The sequence below is a fragment of the Misgurnus anguillicaudatus genome, chromosome 21, assembly GCF_027580225.2.
Source record: "Misgurnus anguillicaudatus chromosome 21, ASM2758022v2, whole genome shotgun sequence".
Classification (NCBI taxonomy): domain Eukaryota; kingdom Metazoa; phylum Chordata; class Actinopteri; order Cypriniformes; family Cobitidae; genus Misgurnus; species Misgurnus anguillicaudatus.
The window spans coordinates 26,927,085-26,950,647 of record NC_073357.2 but is presented as its reverse complement, the minus strand read 5'-3'; the positions used below and the strand labels follow the sequence as shown (position 1 = coordinate 26,950,647).

At 37.7% G+C, this 23,563-nt stretch overlaps 1 protein-coding gene across 3 annotated transcripts in view; it reads right to left on the bottom strand.

Annotated features, from left to right (window-relative positions):
• Positions 1–23,563, bottom strand: part of poln (polymerase (DNA directed) nu) — a 53,842-nt gene that overhangs the window by 29,519 nt on the left and 760 nt on the right. The window contains exons 2-17 of one of the 3 annotated variants that reach the window (XM_073859926.1): positions 22,452–22,596; positions 22,157–22,232; positions 21,142–21,252; positions 20,221–21,038; positions 18,833–18,954; positions 17,788–18,318; positions 16,988–17,151; positions 16,683–16,795; positions 16,427–16,575; positions 14,927–14,995; positions 13,478–13,538; positions 13,212–13,276; positions 12,651–12,734; positions 12,202–12,294; positions 10,483–10,593; positions 10,140–10,205 (exon numbers count right to left, since the gene is read on the bottom strand). In XM_073859926.1, coding sequence (XP_073716027.1) covers positions 10,140–10,205; positions 10,483–10,593; positions 12,202–12,294; positions 12,651–12,734; positions 13,212–13,276; positions 13,478–13,538; positions 14,927–14,995; positions 16,427–16,575; positions 16,683–16,795; positions 16,988–17,151; positions 17,788–18,318; positions 18,833–18,954; positions 20,221–21,038; positions 21,142–21,252; positions 22,157–22,232; positions 22,452–22,566 — 2,748 coding nt within the window. In that variant the 5' untranslated portion in view covers positions 22,567–22,596. Of the gene's footprint in view, positions 1–10,139; positions 10,206–10,482; positions 10,594–12,201; positions 12,295–12,650; positions 12,735–13,211; positions 13,277–13,477; positions 13,539–14,926; positions 14,996–16,426; positions 16,576–16,682; positions 16,796–16,987; positions 17,152–17,787; positions 18,319–18,832; positions 18,955–20,220; positions 21,039–21,141; positions 21,253–22,156; positions 22,280–22,451; positions 22,597–23,563 lie in introns of those variants that run through there. The other 2 variants (XM_073859927.1, XM_073859928.1) reach the window with 2 other exon arrangements.

Sequence of the window (23,563 nt, the reverse complement as noted above, 5' to 3'; positions counted from 1 at the left end):
ACACACACACACACACACACACACACACACACGCACGTGCACACAATCAATACACATCACTCATGGACACTTCCCTTTAGTTTCCTGCAGCTGTTGACTCAGGTCCTTTTCAGGTAAGAGTAGGAAGTGTTTGTCCAAGTGTACTCTGCATAGGCAGCTCTACATTTTAATGCAAAGTGTTTAGTAACATTCTGTGAGTGTATTCTCACACAAACACATACTAATGCCCTGGTGACAATGATGCTTTTGTAAGTGTTTAAAAAGCTAAAAAGTTGACATATGTGATGGTTCCATTGTTCAAAGCTACTGCCATCTACTGAAACATTTGCATCACTACAGTTACTTCATCTTTACCGCAGTACACACCAACGCCCATACAGAAGATCATTATGACACACAGGGGTGTTGGACGTTCATTAACCGCTACAACAGGCGGTTTGCTGATAAAGAGAAATGTTATGTGCATGCATTTGCTTTATTGAAGTCTTGGGTGGGGTTTGGGCCAGCAAGGGTTGGAAAATCTGTTATATTGATTCAGAGGTTAAAGAGGTTTAGATGGATAATTAATTGAGAGAGATAAAGCCAGACCATCACCACCACTAGCACATTCAAGAAACTATATCCCTTACATCCTTTTACAAGGATACAAATGATTAAACTGCCTGTCTCATCACTTTAAAAGTGCTGTTTTTAACATTCAGATAATTATAATTATTGGAATCCAGCAATGTCTCCATTCGAGTAAACACAAGGGATTTGCTTTAAAGACAGATGCCGACAGAAAACACCGCTTTGATGTTTATGTCTAATCATAGTAGTGCTGTTTTCTGTCTATTACATTAAAATTACCCCTATTGTACACCTCTCCTGTGCAGTTGCCATAGCAACGCCCCCCCCCCCCAAATAAATCACCCAGGCGATGGGTAAGATCCATCGCCTTCCCACAGCGGCACCCTGTCGGCATGACAACACTGAAACATGCTGCCTCTGCTGTTTCTGAGGCTGAGTGAGGGATACAGTAGAGACCTCTGTTGATCAGCATATCATCACAAACACACACACAGATCCACAGTTTAAGATTCACACAGAAACTACTGCAAATATAACAGAATATAACTTTAAACTCCTAAAGCTTTGCAAAATACCATTTATTCTTTTACTGTATATGTATTTATTAATAATCTCCTGCTTATTATCATTTATGCTTTCCCTTATTTTATATCAGTCTTAATTTTTATCTAAAATGTATTTTCTGTAAAGCTGAAATGCAATAATGCTAAATAATATTACAAAACTAAATATAATAGCATCCAAAATTTAATTATTGAAAAGCAGACCCAGGAGGTGGTAATGTGGCCACAATACCATATTAAATTAAACGTAATACCAAACATTTATTCACAATTTGCTTGCCGTAGTCTTTAAATATGTGATCCAGTCTGCAAAAATCCAGTTAAATTCATTTTTTTGTGATTAAAGGGGCCATAGCACAAGACTTTTTTAAGATGTCAAATAAATCTTTAGTGTCCCCAGAGCACATATGTGAAATTTAAGCTCAAAATACCATATAAATAATTTATTATAGCATGTTAAAGGTGCAGTGTGTAAATTTTAGTGGCATCTAGTGGTGAGGTTGCAAGCTGCAACCAACAGCTCAGTTCACAGCTCACCCCTTGCTTTTGAAACGCTAAAGCCGAAAGTATACTAGGGACGTCCGCGTATGCGCGCCGTCCGCATGACGTCATTTTCGTCATCAAGAGGGTCCGCGGACGGCCGCGCAGACAGTGTGCGTACAGTCCGCGTACAACAGCGCATGCGCGTGAAAATATTTAGACAGGGCACTCCACTATAAACAATTATACAAAGGAAATAGACAGCATTTGCACACACACTATCGTTTTTCTTCTTTAACTTTTACTTCTTCCAAGAACAGAAAGCCCTGGAGCATGTTTGTTTGATTCCTGTTCTTTGTTGTCTTGTTGTTTGTTCTAAACTGTGTTTGCAATGGTGGATCAGTTGCTTTTCTTCACCTATCCCAATGTTTTAATGTACTGTAAATGTCGAGAAATCAGTGCTGCCCTGACAGCCTGTTAGACTAATAGTTTGAATAAGAGATAGGGCCCTATAAAATCCGTTTTATTTTTTCCCAAATTCCGTTTTATTTTTTCCCAAATTCCGTTTTCTCCGTTTTAATTTTTGCAAATTCCGTTTTATCCGTTTTAATTTTTGGCAATTGTATTTTTTACCCTTTACTTTTATTTTAGTCATAAAAAGACTGTGCCTTTTAATGTTAATGATTAAAATGTAAATGATTTGGGGGAAAAACTGGATAACAGAATTACTTAATGACTATAAAAGACGCATTTACACACGCACATACACACGCGCGCGCACGCGCACACACAACTCAATTCAATGCATTGGTTTTTTAGTGTTGTTGCAGGAGGCTACAACAAGGTGTCAACGCAGTGGTGCCTTCAGAAGTGCCTTAAACACATCAATCCAGCGGAACGCGATCCATATTTTATACACAATCGCTTGAAATGCATATAACTTTACAAACATACACAGGATAGTGATCTGACTTAGGACAGCATGAGCGCGCGGCTCTTTGCACGTGCGAGCGAAAGAGAGACAGAGAGCGGCGCCATGATGCAGATGATTATATTTTAAATGCGAGGGATAGTTAGTTTGCCTCAGCTCGCTTGAAATGCATAAAACTGAACAAATACATGAGGATTTGTGTTCGCACTTCGGACAGATGGGTGAGCGCGTGCATGTGAGAGAGGTACAGTGAGACAGACATGGATGAGAGAGTGCATGTATCTTTGCGCTCACCGTGAACAGAGTGTTGACTAAACTTCCAAACTAACAGTTCTCCGGTCACATAAAAGTCATGTGAGACCTGCTCGGAACTAAGTGCTTAGCGTCGAATTTCTTAATTTTTTCGCTGACGAAAGCTGAGTCGTGGAGAGCCGCTTCGCCATGGTTTCAGTGTTTTGGATGAGGTCTGAAACGTCGGGAGGGGGCGTGTCGCCCAGATTTACTTCCCCCGGTCTGCATTTCCCCCAGACATACGTTCGTCTCCCACACAAAAACATAATTTTATTCAAAATATGTAAAATTCCGCGAAATTCCGCGTTTATACTAGATTCCGTGTTAATTAGCCAATTCCGCGATTCCGTCCGCGATTCCGTGATCGCGGAAATTATAGGGCCCTAAAGAAATCATTTGTATTGTGTATAGTGTCGAACGCGGCCATCCGCGTGTAGCCGCTGGGAGTATACTCGAATAGCTGCGCGGACGCATGCGCACTCGAGCCGGACGCGGAAAAAAGGTATACCCCGGCCTTAAGAGAAGCTACAGTAGCCAACACAGGACAAACATGTCATTGTTGGAAACAACTTAATAAAAAAATTTGTCCGTTAAGGGCTTCTGTAGAAACATGGCGGCACAAAATGGCGACTTCCATGTAAGGGGACCCTCGGTGTATGTAGATAAAAACGTCTCATTCTAAGGTAATAAACACATAACGGTTCATTGTGAAAGGTATTTATACACCCCTGATAATATAGTTTTGTATATTATATTGAATTTCTGTTAAGAGATCCTTCTAAAAATTACACACTGCACCTTCAAAATTGCCACTTTGTAGGTGTGTACAAAAATGTGCCGTTTTGGGTGTCCTTTAAAATGCAAATGAGCAGATGAAATTCAAACACTGATCACAATGATGGTGGTTTGTTGCAATTAAAACTCAATTGTGCTTTTCTCTGCACTAAATGGCAATGCTGTGGTTGGATAGTGCAGATTAAGGGGTGGTATTATTATGATAAGAGCTCCTTATGACATCATAAGGAGAGCCAAATTTCAACGACCTATTTTTTCATGTGCTTGTAGAGAATGGTTTACCAAAACTAAGTTCCTGGATTGATCTTTTTTACATTTTCTAGGTTGATAGAAGCACTGGGGACCCAATCATAGCACTTAAACATGGAAAAAGTCAGATTTTCATGCCATGGCCCCTTTAAGCCTCACACAAACTCAGGTCATTGATGAGATGCTGATGATGCTTTCTAACATAAATGTTTATAAAGCTTGTGAATCAAAAGAAACCACTGTAACATTTCTCACTCTTTTTTATACTCTCTCTCTCTCTCTCTCTCTCTCTCTCTCTCTCTCTCTCTCTCTCTCTCTCTCTCTCTCTCTCTCTCTCCTCATTAGCACACTGTTGTCACATGCCCTGCTGCTGTTACTCATCTGCCATTGTTTTGTTGCACATTGCAGGAAAAAACGACAATGGTGGCTGTTGTTTGGAAGCTCATCAAACCAGCCGCTGTGCATGTATATTACCATAGATCCACATCTCATTGACTCTTAATGAGTTACTTTAGCTTGTAGAGTCTGTTTTGCTGTATGATGTCTTTGTTTCTGCTTGGTGGTCAGTGAATGTGCACTTGTATGTAGTGGATTAACACAATAACTGTTTTGTTTTGGTCGGGCACTCAGGCTTTGATGGGGATTAACTGTCGTGCACTCCCCGGAAAACATAATGGTAGATAAACAAACAAACAAACATTTGTCAAGCAGAACAGCATACAAACAGGCACTCATAAATTAACACTTATGATGTGTGACACATTTGTAAGCTGATTCATCATATATGGCTGCAGAGTGAGAATCAGTATCCACAGGGGACGCTCAGTTGGATCAAAGCCAAACAAAGCAAATGCTTTATAAGCAATAGATATTTAGTCATATAGCAATACTAATGAATGATTTATTATTTGGGAAGTTGGGAAACATTTTCATTCGTCCTTAGATCTCTACTTGATAAATCTTATGACTGTTAAAATGTTTTTTAGCAGAATCTAGAGTCGAGATTGCGAATTACAACCAACCTCAATTTCGAAACGTAAAGAGAAGCTACGGTAGCCGCCAATGGACAAACATGTGGTCGTCTGAGACAACGTAGGGACAAAACGTGCTCTGTAAAGCAGTTTGTCTGTTTATGGCTACCGTAGAAACATGACGATGGCTTCCATGTAAGGGGACCAGCGGTGTATGTAGGTAAAATGGCTTATTCTAAGGTAATAAAAACAATACAGTTCATTATGTAAGGTCTTAACACCACTGATAATACACTTATGTATATTAGATTGCATTTCTGTCAAGCAGGTGCAATTCGAGGATTTTAATTTTAGGCGGGCTAAGCCCCCCCCCCAATAAGGGTATAATAAAAAATATATAAGGTATAGACGGTTTCAGCATTAACAACATAAACAAGCGGCTGTCGTGGTCCGCACGTAACTTCCGGTAAACTCCGCTAATAATAAAAAACCACAAAGTACTTTAAACGTAGTTTATTTATATAACAAGCAAAAAAAGCACATAGATTACCTAGGAAACCAAAACATTTGTTATTTTCGACGAGGCATTTGCTCAAAAGATCAGTTTAGCAACTAGTCAGACCATTAAAAAAACAAAACCGGAAGTAAGGTTCAGATCCAGACGTGTATCACGTGCCGTCTATAAGGTTTGGTCTATATATGAACAGTGGCAGAGCTAGAATTAAACGGGGTGGCCAAGGCTACTTTAGAGGGTCCATAGTCCGTGAAAGAAAATTATGTGCAACCTGTATTAATAGTAAGTAGTATAGTGGGTAGGACAACAAGACCGAATGCCATAAAATGTTTACATTTGGTTAAGATAATCAATTGACCTATGGGTAAGCCACGCCCCCAAACGTGATGAGCCAATCACAGTGTGTATAGCAACCCAATACATTCTGACATTCTTTCCTTTCACGTCCATTGAAATGCATTGAAGTTAGTATGTTTTCATTTGTTTTTATATGTTTTTTGTATAGGTGTGCATGGGGTACATGCAACTCCGACACTAGGTATCCTGAGAGACTGGGCGACGTTGTGTATTTTTTACCCTTTCCCAAGCCACATCTCAACCGAGATAACGTTAAGCGTTAAGTTATGCGGTTGACCACGACACCAACTAAACTTGGATACATTAAACAAGGATGTCTACATCTGTTCCAAGCTAAGTCAACAACGTATTTGAACGTTATCTTTAACATCTCTAGCCTACCATTAGAAAACGTTAGCTTCTAGCTGCGTTGTACATCATGTCACATAGCTTCATTAACGTATCTGTAAATAACTGAGGAGATAAATGTTATTTGTAATAGCAATGTTGTGCTGAATGATTGATGTAAATACTGTATTAACAGAGAGGTAACTTGGTAAAGTCTTGGTAGTAGTTAAAAGGGTTGTCCTGGAAACGTATGCTGAAGCTTTTCATCGAACTTTTCACAATAAAATTATTAATATAACCCTCCAATGCATAGTTAAGGCTCTTTTGATGACTTTGAGATGATATATAGTCTTTCTGTATCCAAAAATCATTAATTGCCTTCTGTAAAATATCTCCTACTGTGACAGCTGCCATAGCGCCTGTCACCGAATGTTGATTGTTTGTCCGAGTGAGTGGAGGGGGCGTGGCTTAGCCATAGGTCAATTGTTTACTATGACAGCTATTTTGAAACATGTTTATGTGTATTTGTCCGTAAACCAAGAAGACTTGAACATGAATTATCTAGCTCTGTGCACACGTGCTGAAACCCAGCAAGCAATTTTGGCTAAAACAAGGCTAAATTTAGGCTGTCAGTGAAAGTCTAATAGACTTTCTAATAGACTAGAAGTCTAATAGACTCGAATAGACGTCTACCATAGCCCAAGAATAGACGATACGTATACGTTTAGAATAAATGAAAGCAAACACCTTGAACAGCTGTTGACTTTGCATACATATTGGAATATTATACATTTTCATGTTATTTTGGCAAAAATGGCATGTGACCAAATTCAAGGTTATTTAGTGTAGAAGTGGGTTACTCATAGCCGGACTATATTGGGTCTATAGTTAGCTGTCATTTCAACATCTCTGTTTTACTTGCTGGGAAGCACCGTGCCGTGAACATGATGCACACCGGGTTTTCAAGTTCAAAGCTGCAGTCGTGTCCAACACAGTTAATCGCAATCTCATCATCACACAGTAAAAAGATCACTTCAAAAATAAAAACATGGCATTAAGTTTTGTTGTAAAACATGCAATTAAATCATTGTGTAAAATCTGCAAAGTACGTTAATATTTTCTTAATATTTGTTTTTAACAATGTGTCAAAAAACATGTTGATTAACAGGAAATGGATTATTGGAGGGAGTGAAAGTAGCGCATTCAATTTTGACACAACGGATCATTGGAGCATTCCACTGTATTGCAAAGATCTGAACGCACTAAAAGCCTTAAAGAGGAAGAACAGCCAAAGTCTGCCCTGCTGCCATTTTCATATGAAATTTAAAGGGGACTAAAACAATCTCAAATTTGTGTACAGTTTATTGAGGGTTTTACCATAGCAACATTTTTAAGGAGGCTGAGAAGAATTTGGAGGGGTGGTCTATGGCCTAATGATGCCCCTGCTGTCAAGAAATCCTTCTAAAAGTCCCATATTGCACCTTTAAGTTAAACCTTATGCAAAGATTTTCATAAAAAAAAGTTACTTTGCCATGATTACATTTTTATAAATCTGGTTACCATTTTTTGAGCATGTTAAATCTCTGCAGCTGGATGCAGTCTCAACTGACTGTACACCCAATCCTGCACTTTCAGTGGTTTTGCAGTTTTTAATTGATATCATCGTTAGCAGCACACATTATTTGTTTTACTCTAAACCTGTTAATACTGTGAGGGATTTTGTGTTGGTGTTTTTTTTTTTATGTCTGTTTTTGTGCTTTTTATTATTCCTCATTCTTGTTTCTTATAATGATTGTTTACTTTTTGTTGTTGTGGAAAATTCAATAAATAATATAACATATAATTATTTTTTGTTACTGAAATTATGTTTATTTTGGGATTTATTAAGTTAAAGTATTTTTTTAAAATATTCTTAAATATTTAATATACACTGATGCATAAAAATGACAACAACAACCCCACATGATCACACATACAAACAAGTGCATTCTGGGTAAACTGCAGATGCAATTCACTGAAAAACTTACTAAACAATCTCAAACATGGACAGCTTGCATATTTTGACACAATCTCCCTTACAAACACAAAAAGAAATCCTTCCTACTCTCTGTGTCAGAGCAGAATCTAATCAGCTGGCAACAAAGTGAAACAATGACTCACACACCCTGCAGCAGTGTTATTATACAGGCAACTTCAAATGACAAAGGAAAAGCCATGCATCACTCGTCCAGCCCCCAGTAGGAAAATGACTCATCTGATGGAAGTGGAAAATTCATGACACATGAAAACAAAGTTTGTTTCATGTTTATTTGATTCTGTCTAATTGCACTATAAAAACTCCTACAGAAAGTGTTGAAGTGTCATTAATCAATGATTAATGCAAAGTTATACCGAACGCCGTGTGATCCTTGTGGCAATTCTTCCTAAAGATACACTATAGGAAGATAAGATCTTTGGTAGTATATAAAGCTACGGAATGTTATTGCTAAAGCCATCCAAAAAAAGAAGACTAAGACATCTGAGCTTATTCCCCTGTTCTTTGGTGCAATTGTCAAAAGTGTGTCTGTGCTGAAAGTCTCTGGATAGTTGAGAGATGTCTGGCCTTTTGCAAAAGAATACTTTGAATTCTGATCCAAAGACGCCTCGGTTTTTAAATTTCTAAAGGAAGCAAAAGGAAGCATTGCCTTAAATGTATTCAAAAGACAGAAAAGGAGAGAGATAAAAGAGAATGCAGAAGAGAAAGTCTGTTAGATATCAGCACAAGTCAGCTGAGAGATAAGTACAAACATGCAATATGGTTCAACCTATTCGAAAGTTCTACATTTCAGCCAACAATTGATCGGTGAGCTAACAAAAACCATGGAAACCTTTTCAGAAAGGTAAACACCTCCCCACCCCCAAAAATGTGAAAATGACCTATTCAATAGACTTACAATACATCTCATCTCTTAGAGCGTTGTATTTATTTGCATCAAATTAAATGTATGTAATCTAGCCTGCTAAGATCTATACTCAAACGCATGGCGATTAAAGCTGTCTTGGAAGTCAAATAAAATGTAAATATATATTTTTTCTATTTAAATAACATTTTGTGGTTAAAATTCTCACATAGAGCACGCCATAAAAACACACAAAAGACGCTAAATAATACAAATGTAAATGAATGCAGAAAAACCACAAACGTAATCCTACTTAAAGATGCAATGTCAAAAAGCATCTGGCTTTGGCTTGCTTAAAAAAGGATTTTGAACGAGAAAAAAAAGGATAATAACATGCAAAGCACAGTGGCATTCTTGCCGGAATGATGGTATAAAATAAAATTAAGCTCACCCACTGGAACAGAGGGAGACAGATGTATTAAAATGTTGAGCTGAACAGGGAATTTTAGGTGAATTTTAGCTTTTACTGTATATAAAAGTCATTCAGGGTGATTCAACATTAACAGGAGGCTTCTAGTCTCCCCCTAGACTGCAGTTCATGTACTGTGATCTTCCCAATTAGTTTATGTGCTACCTCATTAACACAAAAATGTTATGTGCACTGGTTACTGTCCAATAATCTCCACCAGTGACTTGACTAAATTTAGTGTGCAGGAGACACAGATCATTCATAAATATATGTGACCAGGGGGATATCAATGAGATTTGTTAAAAAACCAAAACAATAACAAACTTGACAGGAATGATGGATTGAAAGTTTGGCTAAAAGTAGCAGATATTATTAGAGCAGAAATTCTGTGTGTATAGTGTAAAGAATGCAGCCAGACCCTGACAAATATCATGAGATGAGCCATCAATCTCTTCCAATAATGTCACAAACACACCACACACATATAATATTAGATTGAAAATGAAGGAGAATATTTACAGTACCCAGTACTATCAGTTCATAAACAATCATCATTACATGGTATTATACTACAGGGTTAGAGACACCACAACATCATAGGGCATCAAAATAACTGAGCGTCGAGTGTTATTTGGGTGACAATATAATAGATTTGAATGAGCAAACAGTGGGCAAGTGTGTAAATACGTAAGAAAAGCAGAGCATGAGAAATACAAAAAAAGATGAGGAAAGAGAGTACTCACGGGATGTTTGGCAGACAGTCTGCCACTCACTGTACTGGTCTGATTCCATGTGGAAGAAATGAATGTCTAAGAAGCATACAGGCACAATGGATTACTATTAGCTGTGACTTTAACTTTCTTCATTTACAGTAGAAAAGCAATAAGCAGTATGAATTTAAGTTATTTAAAAACATCAGCATCACTAGCATACTTTCCATCAGCTCTTGAACTCTGTGACCTTATTGGAAAAGTAACATACTTGTACTGCCACCTAGTGTTTTTTCTTTTCATACATCACTTCTTGAAATGAGTTATTAACAAATAATGTTTTTTTAAGATTGTGTGATTGACTGGAATGTCTCACCTTGTTTGTACAAGACAAAATGCCATCCACAAATGCAGTCTTAATTTTATGGATCTGTCTGTATTCAAGTATGATCTTTGGCAGTGAATGCAGGTTTTGAAGTTGGAGCAGCTTTTAACAAAAAGAAAAAGAAGAAGAGAGAACTTTAAATTATGAGACAGCTCATTTGGATTCTGTATTTCTGGAAAATTAAGGGAATTTTGTGTCATAACAACGAGTAACATTAATTAAAGATGCACCAATATACAATTTTTCCACAGATACAGATTGTACAGAGTGATATCTGCCGATATCAATGCAGATACATATTCATTTATATAATGACCATTAATATTGAACATTAAACTAGACGTTTCTTTACAATTTTTATACACAGACTTTAAATTCATTGCATTTTCCTGTTCTTTTTTGATTAACAGAATATACACTCACTTATTAGGAACACCACTAACACTGTGTTTGATCCGCTTTCGCCTTAATTCTACATGGCATTGATTCAACAAGGTGCTGAAAGCATTCTTTAGAAATGTTGGCCCATATTGATAGGATAGCATCTTGCAGTTGATGGAGATTTGTGGGATGCACATCCAGGGCACGAAGCTCCCATTCCAAAAGATGCCCGATTGGGTTGAGATCTGGTGACTGTGGGGCCATTTTAGTACGATGAACAATTGTCATGTTCAAGAAACCAAATTTAAAATTATTTGAGCTTTGTGACATGGTGTTTTATCCTGCTGGAAGAAGCCATCAGAGGATGGGTACATGGTGGTCATAAAGGGATGGACATGGTCAGAAACAATGCTCAGGAAGGCCGTGGCATTTAAACGATGCCCAATTGGCACTAATGGGAGTAAAGTGTGCCAAGAAAACATCACCCACACCATTACACCACCAGCCTGCACAGTGGTAACAGGGCATGATGGATCCATGTTCTCATTCTGTTTACGCCAAATTCTGACTCTACCATCTGAATGTCTCAACAGAAATCGAGGCTCATCAGAGCAGGCAACATTTTTCCAGTTTTCAATTGTCCAATTTTGGTGAGCTCGTGCAAATTGTAGCCTCTTTTTCCTATTTGTAGTGGAGAATAGTGGTACCCGGCGGGGTCTTCTGCTGTTGTAGCCCATCCGCCTCAAGGTTGTGCGTGTTGTGGCTTCACAAATGCTTTGCTGCATACCTCGGTTGTAACGAGTGACTATTTCAGTCAAAGCTGCTCTTCTATTAGCTTGAATCAGTCGGCCCATTCTCCTCTGACCTCTAGCATCAACAAAGCATTTTCGCCCACAGGACTGATACATACTGGATGTTTTTCCCTTTTCACACCATTCTTTTTAAACCCTAGAAATGGTTGTGCGTGAAAATCCCAGTAACTGAGCAGATTGTAAAATACTCAGACTCAAAATTGCTTAAATCACCTTTCTTTCCCATTCTGACATTCAGTTTGGAGTTCAGGAGATTGTCTTGACCAAGACCACACCCCTAAATACATTGAAGCAACTGCCATGTGATTGGTGATTAGATAAATCCATTGAGAAATTGAACAGGTGTTCCTAATAATCCTTTAGGTGAGTGTATTGCCATGACTATCGGCTATTTTTAAACTATCGGTCAATAGCACCAACGATTTCTTTTATCGTCAGATACTGATTATTTGTCGATATATCGGTGCATCTCTAATGCATATCTGTAAATATGTATAAAACATTAAAGAGTGCTCACTGCTGTTTCAGATGTAGACTGCTGCTGTTTGACTGTTTTGGGAAGCTTCTTATTTTCACAACGTTCATGCAAACGCAGCTTCTCAAACAAGATCTGATGAGAGGAGAGGTTTTATACACAAACAAACACACAGTGGATGATGTCAATTTGAACATTTTCTGTGTGTCTAAATGCAACAATGACAAGTATTTCTACACTGCTTTTCACAATACACAATTTCAAAAAAGTTATTGTAAAAGTCTTCATGGTAATTTAAAGACAACTTCTAAATTATTTATTATAGAAATAAGAGAAGTTATAAATATATAAAAAAAATTATGTTTTGCAATGATTGTCTGAGATGCAATATTTTTATGCAATAATATGAAAATATAGATTTAAACTTGAAACCTTATAATTTTACTATTTACAGGTTTATAAACAAGGTTTTGAAAATAATACAAACTGACCAGTCTGAGCTGAGCACTGCTGGATACCAAAAACTGTTGACCTGCAGCCTGGTGAGCTTCCTGTTCTAACTGCTTTAGCTTAGACTGGGAGAGAAAATGAAATCACCTTTTATTCATTCTTACAGAAGAGATCTCATGCACATTCTCACAACTTTCAAACCCAGACGTACAGTGGCACAAACTGCAATAGCTAAATATCTAAATAGCTGTTTAATCCCTCTCTTCTTTTCATCTGAGTGCACTGAGGGAGGAAGATGCACCAAACAGAGGAATAATAAAAGATGAGGTAGGGTAAAGAGTGCAGAAGCTTATGAAATAAAGATAGAAAACCACTAGGGAATATATTGTAAAGTGATGAGAAACTTAATGTTATTTTATCAGCATGCCAGAAGTGCAGCAGAAGATCTAGCCATTAATATTAACTAGAGTTCCCCTTCAGCAGAACAGAGAGGCCTGAGAAAGTCATTATTTATAGAAATTTTAGTGCATATGTTTTCATGCATGCAAGCGATTTTCTCACTTGCCTGATTACTCATTTATTGAATCATACACACTTCTTACCCCTAGCATCTCTGAAGTCCTTTTCAGTGCTTCCTTGTCCACATGCATTTTATAACTTTCCATTGCTAAAATTAGAGGAAAGGGAATATTAAAATTGCAATAACATTCAAAAGGTCCACATTAATTTACTTTAATTGCATAAAGAAATCTAATTATTTTATCATGAAATGGATGGATTAAGCAATACCAATATTGTAAGAATCTGCATCTATGACATGGTTCTTAAATCATTCACTTGTTTATTTCAAACATCTATTTGCTTAGACCTGCCAGAACTGGAATCATCTTCTGTTCGATGCCAGAATATAGCTGCCACAGGCCCTGAGTCTGTAGAGAAATTGAGAAAGTGAAATGGGGAAGAGAAAGGACCAGTGTGCATCGTGTAATTTAGAAAGGTTTCTATAACTGTCACTGTCCCACAGGTGGGATGTTTGGCATTACATATTTAAAACAATAATTACATAGTCTAAACCTACACCAATCTTGACAAACTATATACCGTTGGAAAGCTCTAAGAATGTAGTTTTAATATATCAACACCATTTTGAAAAAAAAGTATGTAGTAAGAGTAATTTTCTAAAATGTCGCAGACCAACAGGTGGGCCCAAAATTTTATTACATATTTATTTGTAAATATCCCATTAACCTGAAATAACCTCGACAAACTATATATTGTTGGAAAGCTCAGAGAATGTAGTTTTCATATTTCAAAGCCATTTGATGATAGAATTTGTATAGGGACAGTTATTTTGTTAAATGTCACTCACCCCATAGGAATACATATAAATGATTATATATTTATAACACTAATACGCTATAAACTTGAAATAATCTTGACAAACTATATATTGTTGGAAAGCTCTAGGAATGTAGTTTTCATATTTCAAGGCCATTTGATGATGGAAATTTAGTAGCGACAGTCATTTTGTTATTTGTCACTGACCCTGTAGGAGTCCATATGAATTCCTATATATTCATAATTATAATATTCTTCAAAATGTGTCATGGGCTTGCCAGATCTTTTGTATTAGACTCAGGTCTGAGTGTATTTGGCAAGACCATGACAGTACTATGTTCTGTGTGGGGGACATGTGGAGTCATATTATATGTGTGGCTTCCACATGTTCCCAGTGTCTTGTCGCTACCAAGGTCTGGCAAGACCATGACAGCGACAAGACAAAAATCTTGACAAACTATATATCGTTGGAAAGCTCTAAGAATGTAGTTTTCATATTTCAAAACCTTTTTGCATTAAACACAATGCAGAGACAGTAATTTATTAACTTTTGACAAGATATTGCAACTAACCGTTGACACCTAGTGGCCTTGGTTGGTAAAACCACTAAAAGTGAGACAGAAACTTTTACCTAAAATTTGGTTCAGAACTAGTTGAGACTTGTGTCTTTATTGGTGTGGTGGTTTGAGAGTAAAACATTTTAATTTTTATATACATTTGATTAGAGAATATATACTTTATTGCATTATTTTTATTATTTAAAATAAATTTAAACAGGTATAACTTTTTTGTCATTTAATATTTACAACTTCAAACACCTCAGTGTAAAACTATAAATTGTCTTCTTAAAAAAAGAGACCAAGATTTTGCTTCTAAACCAAAGAATGCCAGAGTTATAGTAATTTTAACGTGCAGATCACCTTTTCACCCCCCCACTCAAAAGGGGCGGTGACAGTTATAGGGTTAAAGCAGAAAATACCTGAAGCTTGTTATGCAGTTCCAACATTAGATTATGTAGAAGAGACAAATTTGAGATCACTTGAGTCACCTAAATCAGCAGGGAATGTAAACATGATACATGTAAACTGGACACAAAACTGTAATATATAAAGCAGATATTAGTATTACAGTTTACTTCTTTTTTTAAGACTGTAAAGACAGTTGCACAGTTTAAAGGCACCCAAAACTATTTCCGAATCACCACACAGCTAAAAGTAAATAATTTTTCAGCCTGAAGTGGCATCAGTGAGTTTGCAGGTTGGTGTTTTAAATAGATGATGCAACAGCACACACCGAAAAATTAAAAAGAACAATGTTTATGCAATTTCTCTATACAGTAAGTAGCCTAGACTTTTTGTCAAACCACATATTAGAAACTCACTAGTAAGTATTTGTCTGTTCCCAATGCGTGTTCAAACCTAGGATGAAATTACTGCAATATGGTCTTTGATAACAATTTAGGACAACTATTTGAGTGGCACTGCAAAATTGTAAGCAGCCTCTCACGTTGAAGCCAAAGGTCAACCTTGCAGTCTCTCTCGTGAATCCAACACGCAAGTGACCTAAATGGCAATTCAGTGACTGGCCACTAGAGACATGCTCCAAAAGGGATTCAATCTGATAGACTCAGATGTTGAAATTTCAGATTTTACAAGAGAAAAAATATGTTTACAGCCTGGTACAAAAGGTGATTTTGGTGTATGTAGCTAATTTTGCCCCTCATGACTGTGCGTAGGGGGGTGTAATATTAAGCCTTATAGGGACAGTAAGTAGGGTTTTAAGTGTTTTATTAATCAAAATCAATGTCTTTATGTCCTCGTTGGTGTCAAATGACCTTTGCCAATGATCTGAATTTTCTTTGTAAGCTTAGAATTTCTTCTCTTTACTTACATTGAACCGGTAAGTCCAAGGAGGCTTTCATGTCGTTCCGCCGTATTGATAAACTATAATAGCAGAAAGGGACAAAAAACACTTGCCTACCAACACGTTTTCATTCAGAACACATGAACTACCTGAAACGGACAAGGAGATCAGTGATTATATAACGGCTACCATAGTTGCAACACACATTTGGAAAAGCTAGGCGGTAGAGAGCACTACTCGTTTGAATGCAAAATACAATTTCACCACTAGATGGGGTTAAATCCTACTTATTGTCCCTTTAATATTAAATGTTTAAATTATATTAAGAATTATATTAGGTTTTGCATTATTAAGCACGTGGCCACTTGAGTGACAGGTGGATTGCCGCTGCGGTCACCATCGTCGAGCTAGGCAGACGTGGTTTCAGCAGCCAGGCACATCAGCTCCACCCACGTTGCCCGTCTTTGCACATTTTTGGTTAACCACTTTTTTCAGTAACTTACGAGTGACCTCACGGACCCTACATTCATGTTTAATACAGGCCATGGTTGAAGCTGGTGTGTGATCCCTTACAAGTTTAAATCAAATAAATGTGTATCTGGATTCATGTGTATACCTTGGCATGTCCGAAAACAGGTTGCATTGATATGCGTGTAACTGGACATGTGTAGTGTTTGGAGAGCAGTGTCTGAAAGCATGATGCAGAGTCTGCAGGATCTAACAACCATGCAGCAATCTGAGGATCCATTACCTCACACACTAATACTGCACACAAAGATCACAAAAATATTACTTATTTTAAAACATTTATATAAGACATTTATAATCTTTTTAACAGTCAGGCATTTGTCATCTGCTTGTGCATGCGTCACCTTGCTCCCAGCTCAAGTCTCTGCTAAAATGTTTCAGCGCTGTGCGAAACAGGTCTTTGGCTTTAAAGCACACAAATGGCTTTGTGCCACATACCATCTGCAACACCATTTCTCTGTAAACACACATGCATAGACATACCCAAACAAGCACAGAACATCTGTAACAGCATCTCTTCATAGAAAAATAAAAGCCTCATACTGTGTCATGTGACAAGACAAAAGCAGTGACAAGATGGTTGTCAAAATAGAAATAGATAAACCACTAGATTAAGCACAAGATAAAGCGCGCACGCGCACACACACACCTGGTAAAGGCATCCTGCTTGTGTTTAAGGTCTTGTTGGGCCCAGGCTGGTTTCTGCTCTAGTCTGAGGTACAGCACTCTCTCTTGTGGTCTGTCCTCCAGCCCCTCAGAGTCCAAATCCATCTTAAGCAGAACCAGTAGGCCACACACGGCAGGACATGACCTCTTTATGAGAAGCGTATATGAGAGTACAAATTAAACTGCTTTACAATGTGTAATCTATTTACAATATTAAAATGTTTAAGTCTTGATCTGTATCTGAAATAGCATCATCACATATCACTTAAAGCAACACTATGTAGTTTTTTTAACCTTTAAATAATGTCTCTAAAATTATTTCAGTGATAGAACAACTTTTAACTGGACAAATTGTACTGTTGCTGCAACCTGAGCAGCCTCCTAGCTGCTACAAGCACACTCTGAAAGTGGCGGTGAAGGGTAAAGCACACAGCCCAGCCCCTCCACCTGCCTGCAGAAGAGTGTCTGATACCAGGCACTGTTGTGCTTTTCAACCACATGGGGGAGCTGTAAGTCATTTTTACATGGAAACTACATAGTGTTGCTTTAATATATTTGAAAAAATGTCATGCTCTGTAACTATGCTATGAAATGGAGGTACATTTTCTGTATGTATGTATGTGATACCTGAAGTGTCATTTATATACCAGAGTGTAATGGTTATAATGGTTACATTTGCCCATGTGCAATGCTATACTTCAATTTGAGCTCCTCCAGTATATTGGGACAGAAGATCAGAACAAAAACATATTGATAAGAAAAATCGAACTCTTTGAAACACACCTGCTCTGGGTCGAGTTGTATCGTGCCATCCTGGTACACCATAGTTACAACTAGTGCTTTAGCTCTTCCTGCCTCTTCTAACATCCATTTTTGCTCTTCCTGTGAGAGACGGCCTGTGTCACACACCCTGGGATCGGAGACGAAACTAAAGGTCCCTTTACAGGTTGATGTGGTCATCTCCTCTTTTTTGTCTGTTTTTGAAGGCAATGAAATGATGGATTCTGTGTGACTTGGTTCTGAAGGCTTGGAGGCTTCAGAATGGTTTGATTCATTCAATTCTTGACTTGATTCTATCTGGGGTCTGAAGGGATGTCTCGGTCTCTTGATGTCAAGTTGTGGAGCTTTTGGTTGTTTTAAGAGTCGCTTTGAGCCTTTTTTAACTGTAGCCTGCTGTACTTTAGAGCTAGTGGAGGTGGCAGTAAGAATCAAGTTCTCAGACGATGAAGTGATCTTAGGTGCTTCCTGTGAGGGTCTCCTGTGAGGAGGTTCGCATTTCAAAGAATGCTTTAAGCTTGGGTTCACCTTTCCAGACTGTATGTGTTAAGAAAACAAATGCAGACATTCCTTTAGCATATTCAGAAATGTGACATGTCTATTTTATTAGTCCCAACAACTTAAATCAGTGCTAATAACAGTTTAAGACATACTCAGTGTGACTGATGCATCAACATGAACTTTTAGTGCTGCAAGGACAAGTCTTCCTCTGCACTTCTCAAACTCTAAATGACCCCTGTGCTTCTTTATGTAAGACATCTCCAGCAAGTCATTTCAATTATTCATTAGTACTACCAGGTTTGCTAGCACTTTTGTAATTCAAAATACACCACAGACCAACCCTAGGTGGAGAAGTTCATTGTAGCTTGCAAACTTCACACATATATAGAGATCTACCATGCTTGACAATAAACATGACACAAAAGTATGGACCAAAGAGGTCAATGCTAAATCAAAATCAAAATGAGAATGAAAATTATCAACTCTCTGCTGACACAAAACAGTAAAATCTTCTTAGTTTCCCACTTAAGAGCCAGTGCATATACACTACCTGTAATAAGGATGGAGTGCAGTGCTGCATTCCTTCAGTGACAGTGGGCGATGCGGACTCCATCTCACTGATTCCATCTCCAACATTCATTTGGAATACACTCCCTTCAAGCTGGGGAAAATCTGCATATGCATAACATAAGCATGTGTGACAACAAATCTGACCAAGCCCGTTTGTTGTACTGAGACACAAAGTCTCATTTACTCAGGGCTTTGAACCAGATTTTTTCCCAATTGGTTCGTTCCGGTTTTCGGTTCAACCCTGAATTTGACGTTCCCGAACTGGTTAGAACAAAAAATAAAGTTCCCGAACCGGTTAATAACGTTACGTCAGCTGTGGGACATACAAATAAGTAGGCTGATCATTAGGACATTAAACTTAAATTATTAGTCTACATAGAGACTTAAGGAAAATTATCTTGTCATCAAACATTAAAAAAGGCTACATAAAGTAAGCGGCATAACTGTAATTCTGACATGCCTACATTTGTTGAGTGCACTTAAACACGCGCACACACACAGACGGAGGATGAATTCCAAACGGCGCTTCAGGAAGAAGATGCAGCATAAACAGTCGCTCCAAATAAAGTGAAAATTGTGTTGTTTTTCAGTGCTTTATTCGCCAAATGTATTTTAATGGACTACAGTATTAGACAGTAGCACAACTCTCTCTCAAGTTTATACATCAAGAGTTCTGATCTTTAAAGAGGAATAGGGATATTCACATTTGATTGGAGTTGGACCGGACACATTTAACGGCATGTGCGTCTGTGCGTACAGAAAATTGCTCACTTTAGCGCTTTTTGCAGTTAAATTGTTTAAAATCACTTAAGTGTTAACATTTGCAAGCCTTTGAAACACGTGCAAATTATCAACTTTTACCCTATTTAAATTTGCATATTAATCCGCGAAACGCAAGCGAGCCGAACTGTGGGACATGATCTGTAAGAATCACAGATCCGTTACACCACTAATTAGTATAAAAAAACAAACATCTTGACTTGGTAGCCTAAATATTTTTGAGCATTAGAGACTTGGGCTTGAGGAGGCTACTTGATGGTCGCAAGCTTCTCATTTCTCCGATGAGTCAACGACGACCAGAAGGGAACTTCACAGAGTATTGCACAGAAATCTTGTCGAAGATCGGAAAAAAATAACGGTATTAACCGGTTACCATTGTTTAAATAAACAATTCTGTTCTGTTTTTTTTTTAAGTTTCTGGTTTCTTTTCTGTTCCTTGCAAAACATCAAAAGTTTTGGTTTTCGTTCCGTGAACCAGTTCAATGCTTTGCATTTACTCCTATGATTATTTGATCAATAATGGATCCACAGAATGAGATATAAATGAAGTAGGAACACTACGTTTTGCACATTAAGCACTGCACTTACTAGTTGTACCCGTGGTAATCTCTCTCCTGTCAGATCCACAGTCTTCTTTCAGTCTCAATAAGTCAGAAACCGATTCATTCGACTTAACAAATGTGTCCTGGTCACATTCAAGGGCAGTGATGTTCCCACATCGTTGGACGTATGAAAAGCTTTCCAATGGAGCAGACAATTCACAGTTTGCATTATTTTGTAAGCAAAGGCTGGTCTCCAGACTGTGCAACTTGGATTTCTCTGCATTTGACAGAAGACTGGGCTGTGTTTGTACAAGCACAGCTTGGTGGTCACATTTGGCCTCTTTTGAGATGATCTCACAAAATGAATCAACGTTAGCCTTCTCAATCAAGCCCTCATTCACGAAATCATTCTCTTCTGAATATGACTGATTATTCCGAAAGAGCTCCCTCTTTTCATCCCTACCCTGCGTGTCTGCAGTTTTTACATTACATGTGCCCTTTTCTCTTGATGTTGTATTGATGTCGCAGATGTTTGTGGGTAATGTAGGCCATCCACAGCTAGACTTTTTTACAGGATGAGCTTCAAGTAGATTATAGCCTACTGGGATCTTTTCCGCCAGACTCTGTGGTTCAATCCATCCCTTACTGAAGGTCAGACTATTTGGTTCGGTCACAGGTGATTTAACCTGGGGGATTTCCTTACTAATCGATCCACATGCAGGTAAAATCTCTCCTTGTGCCACTGGCTCCACAGACTGGGTGCTGGGTTTAGTGATATCATCAGCAATCTTCTCATTACAGAGTACTCCTCTCAGCTCAATATGAGTGGATTTTCTCGGTGCCAATTCACTTAAATCTAATTCTCTAAATCCAAGACATGAAGACAACAAGAATGAGTCATCTCTGATGATTACAGAGGGACATTTTATCACACACCAAACAATGTGACCTAAAAACCAAAACTCACTTTGGCTCTTGGGAAGGGGTGCAAAAATCCTGGTTCTGTCTTTCAATTATAGGGTTAGGCTGAGAACTATCTGGTCTGTACGTTTGGGAGCAGGTATCGGTTGAACAAGACCTAGTTTAAAAAAAATGTTTAATAGAGAATAAACTCATAATTTTATTAAGCATTTGATAAAAATTGTGTACTTATCTAAAGAGTGTATTGTATATAGCAATCAGTTTTTAGTATTCATTTTATTGGTCTAATAGAAATGCAAATATTTGAAGAACTCAGGGTTCCCACACCTTAGTTAACTTCAAATTCAAGGACCTTTCAAGGACTTTCCAGGTCCAATACCCTCAAATTGAAAGACTAAATGTAGGGACACATTTCAAGTAGAGCAAGGTTACATTGTGTTACCTTTCAAGATACATTGTTACAACGAAGGAACTCGCTCTGCGTCACTGTGGTGACACTTTGGAGACACCTCCACGGGTAAGTGCGTCTGAATGTGTATATCAAAATCAACCAATGGTGAAGCTTAACGACAAAGACAGGGTGACGCAGGAGCCAGGAAGTATATTGCTATCTGAAATATTGCCAAAGATGGCGTTACAGGGACGCAGGACGTATGGCAAGGGAGATGCAGTGTCTCGTTCCCTTCTCAGGAAACAACAGTTACATACGTGTCCAGAAATGTTTTCATGTGTCAAACACATCTATGCAAAAAAGCATTTTGGTATAAATCAACATTCGCATACAGAAGATATAAGCATTTAAAGGGAACAGTTTAGCATGTGTGCTTAAAAAGTCTAGAATTTTTATGATATTATCCTACACTACACAGGGAATAATATGGATTGTTTTCCAGAAAACTTCTTGCATAAAATAGATTCAAGCACTTTTAAAGACCTGTATCTATGTATATTTTCAAAAACTTCCCATGGCCTTTAATTTTCCCCCCAGATTCACAAACTTTCAATGACTGGTGGGAACCCTGAGAACGGTGCATTCGAAAGTGATTCCAGATATTACTCACTTGTTTTCCCTTCTGAACAGCTCTTGATTCCTGTTATTTATGGCCTGAAACATTCTGAAGCCGATACCATATGCGACTGGAATTCAAAACAATACTCTCTTTCAGCTCTACAACAATCTACAACTACAAAAGCACATGCTAAATTAACATAATAAACAGTTATGTCAAACTGTCCTATTTACAGTCTCTTTTATCAATTCTACCTCAAAAGATGGAACCTCATATTTAAATTCCAAAATACATCTTGAACATTGTCCAAATCAAATTTCATCATAATGTCCTCTGTCTAACTCACTAGCTCTGCTTCTGTCACATCTTTGGGGATACTGGAGGTGAAGGGCTGCTAGGACGATCTGCCCAGCCGCAGAGAGAGGGGCTGCATTCAGACTGCTACGGAGGTAGCTATCCATCTAACCCTGTTCTCCTTGTCTGTCTTAAATCTGGGAACACATGCAAAGTAACAATATGATTTTAGAAGAGGCTCTGGATTAAACCAGCAAATGTGACTCGTTAATAAAAAAAAACCTATGAGCAAATAATGTGGAGATCAATCATTCCAGTCCTAAACCTATCAACACTATCAAGGAACAGCACATAAAAATCAGTCAGAGAACATCATAACAACTTGAGCAAAGAACCAAACAGCACTGAAACTTTACATTCAAAGTTACACAAAAATAAAAAACATGACATCAAAAAGAGATTAGAAATAATGTTTATTAACAATACAAGAACAAATTTATACACGATGTGACACTAATGCAAATAAATTGAAATTAGATGATGTTAAATATATTTAAACAGTATATTTAACACTTAAAATTACTTTAAGGTGACAGGAGAACCACAGCACAGAAGTAACATTAGGCCATATTTTAGTATGCAAAATATATTTTACATTATGCATATAATGTCAGCTTTTTTTACACCATGGACATGTAAACAGATAAATCCAGATCTGTTGAAGTTGCAATCCTACATAACTGCTGCTCGAGCTTCCATATCTTTTACTGCTTTGCTGAGCAGCTTAGGGTCCAAATGAAAGTAAACATACAGTTCCCTCTCTTTCCTTAAGGTGGCACTGCGATCCAGCTTAGCTCGTTTGGCCTTCAAGTCTCCAACTATTTCCTGAAGAAGTGTGTAAAGTGTCTTTTCTATATTGCATTTGTGCTCTAGTACCAGGCCTACCTTTCTGTGTCAAAATTTTCAGATTTATTCTGGATGCATTGATTTTATTTGATGAATAACAAGAAAAAAAATGATTTTTGCATTTCCCATTCATTTCAATTGGGGTCATTTTTACACCCCCAAAGGGCCTCTTTTGGTGAATTTTTTTACACCTCTTTAGAACGACCGAATCAAGCCCAGTTTTTTTTTATATGAATCTTGACAGATAATCTGGAAGTG